At 61.8% G+C, this 10,078-nt stretch overlaps 2 protein-coding genes across 4 annotated transcripts; both read left to right on the top strand.

Annotated features, from left to right (window-relative positions):
- Positions 1 to 3: 3 nt before the first annotated feature.
- Positions 4 to 2,422, top strand: MARVELD1 (MARVEL domain containing 1; the record flags this gene model as incomplete). Its single annotated transcript, XM_026851496.1, has 1 exon — positions 4 to 2,422. A coding segment is annotated over one exon (471 nt), but the record flags the coding sequence as incomplete, so codon positions are not given.
- A 1,386-nt stretch (positions 2,423 to 3,808) lies between these two features.
- ZFYVE27 (zinc finger FYVE-type containing 27) lies at positions 3,809 to 9,015 on the top strand. Of its 3 annotated transcripts, none has more exons than XM_026851645.1 (12): positions 3,809 to 4,114; positions 4,188 to 4,258; positions 4,330 to 4,516; positions 4,699 to 4,794; positions 4,964 to 5,076; positions 5,816 to 5,946; positions 6,301 to 6,372; positions 6,518 to 6,547; positions 6,742 to 6,886; positions 7,188 to 7,234; positions 8,075 to 8,156; positions 8,370 to 9,015. In XM_026851645.1, the coding sequence occupies exons 1-12, from the start codon at positions 3,918 to 3,920 to the stop codon at positions 8,432 to 8,434; spliced, it is 1,236 nt and encodes a 411-aa protein (XP_026707446.1). In that variant the 5' UTR covers positions 3,809 to 3,917; the 3' UTR covers positions 8,435 to 9,015. The 3 variants fall into 3 exon arrangements, with proteins under 3 accessions (XP_026707446.1, XP_026707447.1, XP_026707448.1); XM_026851646.1 differs by having other exon boundaries at positions 6,527 to 6,547; positions 8,370 to 9,014; XM_026851647.1 differs by lacking the exon at positions 6,518 to 6,547.
- Positions 9,016 to 10,078: the final 1,063 nt, after the last annotated feature.

Raw genomic sequence — 10,078 nt, 5'->3', positions numbered from 1 at the left:
GGGTCCCTCAGCCTCCACCGCGCCTACCTGAGGAGCCCGCTGGGCCTGCTGCGCCTGGGGCAGCTGGCGCTGGGCGCTGCCTTCTGGGTGACGGTGGCGGCTCACAAGTACGAGGGGGCGGCCCACTTTGCCCTCTTTGCCGCCGTCCTGGTCTGGCTCCTCACCCTGGCCCTCTTCGGGCTGAGCCTGCTGGGGCGCTGGGCGCTGGTGCCCTGGCTGGGCTCCCGCTGGCTCCTCACCAACCTGGTGCATGACCTGGCGCTGGGTGTGGGGCTCTACGCGGCCGCCACCGGCATCATGGGCTACAAGGCTGGGCGGAAAAGCTATTGCAACCTGCCGGGCTACAGCCAGCACTGCCTCTATGGCGCCTACCTGAGCGCTTCCATCTGCGGAGGCATTGCTGCCTGCCTGTACCTCTTCTCTGGGCTCTACTGCTTGTCACGGCGCTGCCGGGACCAGCGCGACATCATCTGAGACCCTGCGGCACTTGGCTCCCCTTCTCCTCGCCCGCAGATGGACCACAGCCCCGCTTCGGGCCGAAGTGACCCTGCCACCCCATCCCCTCCCGGCTGACTGCACCATGCTTCCTCCAGAGACTTCTGCGCAGACGGATGGACAGACGGGGGCCTTCCCCAAGCACGGCTTCCCTTGCATCCCGCCGAGACAGCGTGGACATCCAGCCACTGCACAGGCCCCTCTCCTACTCCCGGACAGATGTAGGCTATTGCAAGTGGAAGGACCCAAGCAGAGAGCCCCTAAGAGGGACCCCAATGTCTGGGAGCCCCCCAGGGCAACTGCCCAACTCCCCTGCCCCCGGCCTTGCAGATGCTGCGTGCTCAGGTGGGTGCCAACCTGTCTCGGGTGGAGGGGGACTGGCCTGAGGGAGCTGAGCAGGGAGCAGTGGCACATAGTGGGGTGGGGTGGGCATAAAGCCCCCCCAGCCCGCTGGCAGCCCCCTTCTGCCGTTCCCAACTGTGTGGCACCTCCGCAATTCCCTAACGGAGGCTCTGATCTCGGCTTCCCCAGGCCGGGCCCCTCCTCTGTCTGGCCTGAATGCATCCGACGTCCTGCCGGAGCCCTGCGGGGCTCAGCCCCTCCCTGCTCTGTGCTCTGGCGGGTGGAGACACCCAGGTCCTGCACAGCCTGACCCGGCCTCACGCAGGGCCCCCGGACATGCTGTCCTGTTTGGGGCTGAGCCTGTGCAGTGCAGCAAAGCCTCATCGCTGCAGGGCGAGGGAAAGGGTGAGCGGAGCCATAGACTGGTCCTGTGACCCTGGGCAGGGGATAAATTCCTCCAGCCTTGGAGTTCGTACTGCCCCAGGATGGGACCTGAGGTTGAAGGGAGTGGGGCACGGGGTGGTTGTCTCCCCCTGCTCTCTGGCAGCGAGATTCGAGGCTCTGAGCCACCCAGAGCAACAGACCCTGCCCCAGGGCCTGACTGCTCTGACGAGGACAGGCACAGCCTCACCAGCGGCATTGAAGACTGGCCCGCAGTCCTGCCTAGCTCTGCGGTCCCTGGTTTATCGTCCCAGAAAACTCACCTTGGGACTCTCTGGCTCCATCTCGGGGCTCTGCGCTGCCCGGAGACCATGGCGAAGCAGAGGGGAAGGGTGAGTGTGGCAGCAGGGCGGTGCTGGGCTGCTGCTGGTGCTGTGGCTGTGGAGGAGCTGGGGCCAGGTGTTGCGGGGACACAGCCTGTCTTGGGGGACAGGAGAAGAGGATGCTGTCAGTGGCACCAGCCCAGCCCTGGATTGGCCTCCACAGCCCGCCGGGTGCCAAGCCCTGAGGAGGCCGTGTAGAACCAACTGGAGCAACAAGCAGCCAGGGACTGGGAATTTTTGGAGGAGCACCGCACCAGAGCTGCCCTGCCACAAGCCCTGCTCACCCTGACTGGAGGAAGGTTCTCCCTGTCGCTCCCTGTGTGAGGGAGGGTCTGCTTCAGTCTCTGTGTGGGCTCGGCTCGGTGGGATGGGTGTCCCCAGCAGCTGGCCATGGGCTCTGGCTGTTGCCTGGTGTTCCCTGGTGCCTTTTTTGGGGTGGAGAGCAGCAGCTGTGATCCCCCTGGGGCTTGGAGGGGTCCGGGGTTGGTGCTGGGTCACTGCTTCCATCATGAGTTGCTGTCCCAGCCAATCCCCACTGGTGCTCAGGGGCCCTGCCAGTCCCTGGGTCATCTACCCCTTCCCTGGGCAGGATGTGCTGTCCCTGCCCTGTGTCAGGGCTGGTCCCCGACACTACCTGCCCCCACCTGCTCTGGTGCAGCCCCTGGCCCAGGCTGCCCAAGACGCCCAGTGGGGCTTCTGCCACCACAAGTGCCTTTCCCCGGCTTTCTGCAGCCCTGCCTGTCATGCCGGCTCTGTCACCCTCCAGCCCCCTCTCTGGTGCCTATGGATTCACATTCCAAATAAAGCAACATTGGCGCTCACTGGGTGTCTGGGGCTTTGTGCCAGGGCTGGGACCTGCTGGGGATGGAGTCTGAGCTGAGATCACACCTGGCTCTGTAGCCCTGCACCCTGGGGCCTCCCCGCCTGGAGCCTCTGGCTGTGGTCACAATGTTCTGGTCAACTCTGGGATCACAGCTGGGCTCTCCGGTGCTGAGCCACCACTCCTGATAGAATTAAACCTGCCTGTGAGGACGGGGGCTGTCCCCAGTCCTGCTGCCTCCTCCAGAGACAAACCAAGTCCCAGGGCTGTGTTGCCACAGGGACTCGCTGGGGACAGGATGGAGCTGCATTCCTATGGGATTCGTCACTCTGGGCTGAAAGGGCTCTCTGTCGTGAGGCCAGGACACTGCCGAGCAGCTGTGCCCACGCTGCTGGGCCCCCAGAGAGCCGGGGCAGGCTGGGGGCAGCCTGAATCTCCCAGGGCTGACTCCCAGTCTGGGCTGCACTCTCAGGATGGGGATCAGCCTTGAACCACTACCTGCAGTTGGGGTGTGACTGGGCCCCCCTGCCCTCTGCCTGCAGGATACATGGCCTGATCACCAGACTCTGTGGGCAGCCGGCAGCAGTGCTGAGCCCTGTGCTGCCTGAGAGCTGGCATAGGGTTAACATCATTGCATGGAGTATTATGGGACAGTATCCCCCTTCTGGCATCGGAGGCAGCCCAGGGTCCCCAGAGCATTCCGTGGAGCCAGCAGCCCTTATCTTCTGCAAGCACCTACTGCAAGCAACCAAGGAGGGCTGTAGTGCCTGGGAAGGTGGGAGCAGGACCACAGGCTGCTGTGCAGGGCTGCTCTGGGGATATGGAGGGGCAGCAGAGGAGCTGCTGGTCATGCTCATGGGCCTGGAGGGAGCCCCTGCTCTCTCCCAGAGAGATCTCTCCCCGTGGAGAGGTGCCCCAGCCATGGAGCCTATGGGGACAAACCCACAGTACCCCAATATGGCTGGGAGCAGGCCATGCTGAGACCCAGACTGGGCCTGAGCCCGAGATCAGGGTCAGGCCGGGATCAGTGCCTGGCCCTGGACTGGGACCGGATCCAGACCCTGATCGGGGCCAGGACGGAGCCCAGATTAGCCCCAAGTCACGGGCTGAGCCCCCTCTCTAGACCGGACCTACGGGCCCGAGCCTCACGCCCAGACCGGTTGCAGGACCCAGAGCACACGCACGGGACCGAGCCCCGGCCCCGCAGCCCATGATCCCTCGCGGGCCGGGCCGGGGCCGAAGGGCCGGTACTTCCGGGTCCGAGGCCTCTTCCGCCCCTTTGCCCGCGTGGAGGCGGGACTTCTGCCTGCGCTTTCTAGACTGGCTCTTCTGATTGGCTGCGTTCCAGCGCCGCGGGTGAGGTCACGGCGCACCTGGCCACCTCACGGAAGTGGAGTATGGAGTAGGGCTGGGCTTAACGTTGGTGGGCTCGACTCGCTCCGCTCCTGCTTCCCTTTCCCCTCCCTCCGGCTCAGCCCGTTTTGTCCTGTCCGGTCATGCAGGCGGTGGAGCGGGACGGGGCGGCAGGTGGCCCCGAAGGAGTGGCGGGGGGCGGTGAGGCACCGCCGGAGCCGTCGCCGCCCAAGGCCGCCGCTGCTTTCGACCTGCTGGAGCTGGTGCGGAGCTACCGGCGGCTGCAGCTCTACCTGGAGCCGCTGCGGGACGCCGCCGAGGGCGTCCGCTCCCTCCTCCGGTAGGTGCGGGCTGGGCCGCCATCGAGACCGTCCTTAGGGCCTCACGTCCCTCACTCTCCCTCCTCCCCGCAGGTGGCAGCGGCCCGTGTGCTCCCTCTTTGTCTGCCTCGGCCTCAACTTCCTTCTGCTCACCGTCGGCCAAGGTGCGTCTGGGGGCGACAGGGCCGGTCCGCTCCCCGGACTCCCCGGGCTGACGTTGTCCCTCCTCTTCCAGCCGCCTGGTACTCGGTGCTCGCCCTCTTGGTCGTGGTGCCGGCCCTGCTGGGCTACCTGCAGGAAACGTGCCGGGCCCGGCCCTCGGAGTCAGAGCTGGTGCGCAGGCGGTACCACAGCGTCCACCGGGAGGACCTGCGCAGGGTGCAGCTCTCACGGCAAGAGGCCATCGCCCAGGTCAAGAGCTTGTGAGTCTCTGGAGCCCTCCTGGCTGCGAGGTTCCTGGGGTCTCTGCAGCCAGGGACGCTTCTCTATGACTGTAGAGGGCCTGGGTTCATGCCAGCCTGGTCACTGTAAAGCATATGAGTATGGGGCAGGCAGGGTGTGTGTTTCTGGGGGCCTTTTTGTGACTGTGCGGTCTCATTCGCAGCCTGATCCAGCTGGAGGGGTTCCTGAGCGGAATGTGCTGCAGCTGCAAGGCAGTATATCGTGTACTGTACTGGGAGAACCCCACTGTCTCTTCTCAGTGAGTAGTACTGGGTCAGGTATCCTGTGGTGGGCTCAGCCAGGCCTGTGGAGCTGTGTTTGTGTTTGGTACTTGGCGAGAGCAGGTGGAGGACCAGATGAAGAAGGGGGCTCGTGCTGTGGTGTGAGTTGCTCTGTTTTGGCTGCAGTGTCTTGCTGCTCCTTCCCAGGTTTTATGGGGCGCTGCTGGGCTCTGTCTGCATCCTTTACCTGTTGCCCCTCTGCTGGGTCTTGGCAATCCTCAACAGCACCCTCTTCCTGGGCAACACCCAGTTCTACCAAGGTAAGACACCTCCATGGAAGTAGCCTGTGTGGGATGGGTTGGGGAAAGGCTCTCTGAAGCTATGGATCCTGTGCTGGAGCTCTCCCAGAACCCTCATGTGAGCCCAGTGTCTTGTGTCAGGCTCTGCCATGGGACCCAAATCCCCCTCAAAGGACAACGGTGTCCTAGTGGTGCTCAGCAGCCCAGGTTGGGTGATGGGGTCCTGGGGCTTAGCTGTGAGAGGCAAGAGTCTCTCCTGATGTGTGTTCTGGCCTGGGTGCTGTTTCCTGCTCTCCTCTGTGCTGTGGCGAACTGGGGCCTGGCAATGCAGCCTGTGCACGAGCATCACCACCTCTCTTGGTCCCGACCCTGCTCTGTAGGACGTGAAATACTTTTGGTGCCTGTGGCAGTGGATGATACAGGCTTGTAAAATGTGCTGTCATTGGGGAGGAGAGCTGGAGGTGCTCCCTGTTATGTGTCACATGCTGCAGGAGAGTTGGATGAGATCTCTGTGGCTGAGCTGTGACCAAAGCTCCTGTTGTTCCCTCCCCTGAGCTGGGGCAGGTGGTGGGGTTGTTACTTGCTGCTCTAACTTTGATGTGTGAGCAGAGGGGGGCTCAGGATACCTGATGGGTGAAGATTGTATGTGCCAGTGTCCCATTGTGAGCCCTGGAGATTGTCTTCTGCAGCTAGCTTTTGTGTGGTAGGGCTGGAAGAAGGGAACTGTTGCCCTGCTCCAGCCATGTTCCCTTCTTACCAGTGATAATGGAGCTCAAGACCTCGTTTGAGCAGCGTGTGGGCACCAAACCTCTCGAGAGCACTCCAGAGCCTGCCGAACCCCTGCCAGCTGCGGCCCCACTGGATCGGACACCCACACCCACCAGCACAGAGGTGAGATAGGGGCAGGGCTGGCAGTTGTAGGGTGGAAGTTGCAGGGTCAGCTTTTTAGTCTGTGTCCCTCTGCCCACAACCTCCTTCCAGCTGCCAGCTTTGCTGGAAGCTTGTGAGACCCTCCTGAGTTACTGGGTGGCTGCCCTGCTGTGCTGAGGACTTGGCTCAGTCCTGTTTCTGCACATAAGGATGCAGTCTGGGGAGGCAGGGGCCCATCTCACCTCTGGGACTGATGTCTTCTCTTGGGGCTGCTTGGGGCCTGCTTGTTTGTCCTGGAACGTGCTGCAGAAGTGTGGGTCCACCTTTGGACAGGGGTTGGGGTGCAGCAGGACCAGCTTTGTGAATCTCTTGCAGGACCTTACCCCTGGCAGTGTGGAGGAGGCGGAGGAGGCAGAGCCAGATGAAGAGTTCAAAGATGCTATCGAGGTTTGAGGCTGGTGGCGGTGGGCTGTGCCTGCAGGGCAGCTGAGGAGGGAAGCGGGAGGGCCTTGGTGGGCAAACTGTGTGCTCACGGAGGGTGCTGGGTGCCTCTGACTCCATCTGTACTGCCTCTCCTCTCTGTCCCATGCTGCGGGAGAAGGAGAACCAGCTGCTAGTCATGGTGAGTACTGCCATGCCAAGGTGTGCAGGAGGGGCATCTACTCCCGGCTGGAGCTGACAGCCTTTGCCTGGTTTGCTGGTGGCGATGCCAAGTGGAGATTCTTGCTTGGGTGCCCACCTCGGGTGGGCAGCCTTGCAGCTGGCAAGCGTGCCCCCAGCCATGCCTCTGTGCTCAGCTGACTCTGCTCTCTGCAGGAGGATGATGAGAGCTCTCAGTGCTCAGCAGATTTTGACCTCAGCCTCCCGGACAACGGTTTTATGAGCAAAAATGAGGTGATCCGCAGCAAGGTGTCACGCCTGACTGAGCGCCTCCGCAAGCGCTACCCCAGCAACAACTTCGGTAAGACTGGGAGCAGGTGCTGCTTGGGGGAGCTCAGCAGGGCAGGGTCTGTGCTGCTCCCAGTGGTGACAGTGATGTGGGAGTGGACAGAGTGGTGCGGTAGCTGCTAGGACTGTGCTGACACCTCTGACCTCCCCTCTCCAAGGGAAGGACATTCTCAGCCCTCCTAGGAAGGGCGAGGGTGTGAAGGTGCAGCAATGTTGTCTCCACGCTGAGCCTCTGCAGTGGCTGTGGGTGTTCCTGTATCTCCCACAGTCCCAGACAGCAGAGCCCTGCCTGACCTCTGCTCTCTTTCTTCCAGGGAGCTGCACAGGCTGTGCAGCCACCTTCTCTGTGCTCAAGAAGAGGGTAAGTCTTTGGCTTGTACTCCAGCTTGCTGCCTGCACCTGGGCAGAGGTGTTGTGTGTGTCTGGCTTTCTCCAGCAGCTCAGGTGGCTGGTCTCAGTCACGGCCAGCAGCAGGTGACCTCAGCTGAGTGCTGGGTGTTGCCACATGCCTAATGGTGACAGGAATCCCTTATGCTGTGGAGCCTTTACCTATTTGCTCATTTGGAAGCTGCCTCAGGCCAAACCAGCATGTGCTGGTGTAGAAGGCACCTGCTCAGTGCTCTAGTTGAGTTCATTTCCTGTGACCCGAGAGCTTTCTGGTGAAGCAGAGCATGGGTCTGTTTATGGAGCTAGAGGAGCAAAGGTCACCCCTCTTGTCTTATCTGAGCTCCTGTCCGTGATGCTTGGCACACAGTCCCCTGGGCAGTTCTAGGAAGGATGTATCTCTTGTGCCCCCCAGACTGACATTGCTGTCTTCCTGCTGCCTTCTGTTCCCCAGACTTGTGGCCCCCTCCTCTTACTACTGGGTTAGTCTGATACATGTCTGGGACTCTCTGGAGCTTGTGTCCCCCCAGGATTACAGCATAGATGATATAGTGTACTTAAACCTCTTGGAGCCTGTGGTCTCAGTGCTTTTTCAGACTGGGCACAGACTATCTGGGATGTTAGAGCATACCTGAATGCAGATCAGTGTTAGGCCTGGATGGTTTGTCCAGGTTTTGGCAGATGACCCCTCTGCTGAGCTCGGGGCTTGCACCCATTCCCCTTTGGCAGGGAATGCTGTTAGCAGTGCTCTGGCACCCAAGTTTGGGTAGGGCTGGGAGAGGGCCTGGATTAGCATCTCACCTCTATCTCTCCACAGCGGAGCTGCAGTAACTGTGGGAACAGCTTCTGCTCCAGGTGTTGTTCCTTCAAAGTCCCAAAAGCTGTGATGGGAGCCACAGGTGAGTGGAAAGGTGGAGGAAGGAGAGCTCCTGCTTCTACCTGTGCTGTCTCCTGCAGGGATTTGCTCCAGCCCTGGTGGGGAGGGTAGACAGGACCTGCCCAGTGCAGCTTGGCTTGGGACAGAGCGGTGATGGGTTTGCAGCTCTGTGGCTGGGGTCCATACCCTGTGGTGGGGAAGGGGGAGCATCTCTGACACCTGCTCTCTTTTCCAGCCCCAGAGGCTCAGAGGGAGACAGTATTTGTGTGTGGTCTGTGCAACCAGGTGCTCATCAAGTGACTGAAACAGACCCAGCCAGCCCCTGGGTCCTGCGCTGCCTGACACCCGGGGCAGCAGGCACCCTTGCAGCTGGGAGCCTGGGCCGCTTGGTTCCCAGCGTGGTGTCACCCTGCCAGAGGACACTTGTGCTCCGTGTTCCTTCCGCCAGCACTAGGCTTGGGGCAGACTAGCTCTCCTTTCCACGCAGCATCTGCCACACCAGCTGTGTCCCTGTGGCGGAGCAGTGCCCACAGCTGTGTCCCCATCCCTGCAGCTGCCACTGGCAGCTGCTCCAAGTCCTGGGTGCTCCCTGGCACTCACTGTGCCGTGCAGAACCTGTGTCCTGGCTCAGTGATGGAGAAGCCATCCTTCCCACTTATGGCCCTGCCTCCTGGGTGGGGCAGAACAACCTCAGGGCTCTGTCTCTACCTTTTCCTGCACTGTGCTAGATGACTTTCGGTATCTTTGGCATCAAGGCAGAGCTCTACCTGCATCCCCAGGAGATGTGGTCTCTGGTCCTGACTCAGCTGAGATCCTGCTAGTCGCTACTGCACTCCTTGGCCTCAAGGACTGCAGGTTCAGTTGTGTGTCTGTTCCCTGCTCCCACCCTGCCAGGTGTCCTGGCAGCCTTGTCCCTGAGCTGAGACTGTGCCTTTTCTCTGGGAGGGTTCCCTGCTGCACCCCCATTGCATACTTAACACTTTCCTACCCAGGATGTCCTAGGGGAGGTAGATCTGGGCTGTACCCTGGGGAATGGGACAGCCCTAGAGCAGCTGGAGCTGGCACCATTCCTTGTGTCCTGTCTGCGCAGGCTGCTTCAGTGTCCACATCCCCATCCTGCACCTGCGCAGCCGGCTGGGGGACTGACACTTGTGCCTGTCACTCTGGGGAGCTGTCTGTGTCACCGCCTCTGTCACCTTTCCCTACAGTGAGATCGGAAGCGGGGCCATGGGCTCTGCCCCTTCCACAGTGGAGACTTCAGGGACGACCAGCCAGGGTGGCATGGTAAGAAGACATCCCCTGGGGGTGGCCCCTCACCACTCTGGGCCCTCTCCATGGATCTGTGCCTGATTGTAGCACAGAGCAACTCTGAGCCAGGGGAGCAGGATGCTCTTGGGAAATGGCTGAGAGGGGTCCTGTCTGCCTCTTTCCATCCTCCAACATCCTGTCCCTGCTCCCTCTCCCACTGCAGCTTTGGGTGCTGCTGACCTTGTTTCTGTGGGCAGAGATGCATCCTATGGGCCTGGGTGGGCTGAGTGGGTTCCCTCCCACCCTCCTGTCCTCCCCATCCTCTCATCCTCCCTGTCCTGGCTGCATCCCAGGCTCCTGGGACTTCTGGCTCCCAGGCTGCATTAGTGTTGGGCATGGGTTGTGCCCACCATGGAGCAGGGACCCTCAGGAGGTGACAGCATGCTGGGGCTGGCCATGCAGGGACACGTGTCCCGGGGTGTCTGGCAGATCATGGGAGAGAGCATCCTGGCATGGGGCACAATGTGGGGCTGGCAGCACGGCTTTGTGGGGGTGGCCTTGCCTGGAGGTGGCCAAGGGAGGTTGGGGCATGGCTGGGGGCTCTGTGGGGCTCAGCTGGCCCAGGGACGTGGGACCGTTGGGGAGGGCAGTGGGCAGGGGCAGCGGTGGCCATGCACTTGCCCTGCGCCCACACAC

The sequence above is a fragment of the Athene cunicularia genome (assembly GCF_003259725.1).
Source record: "Athene cunicularia isolate RWA chromosome 6 unlocalized genomic scaffold, athCun1 chr6_part1, whole genome shotgun sequence".
NCBI classification, from domain to species: domain Eukaryota; kingdom Metazoa; phylum Chordata; class Aves; order Strigiformes; family Strigidae; genus Athene; species Athene cunicularia.
Note: the sequence above shows the minus strand (reverse complement) of the source record. Positions and strands in the feature narration are given on the sequence as shown.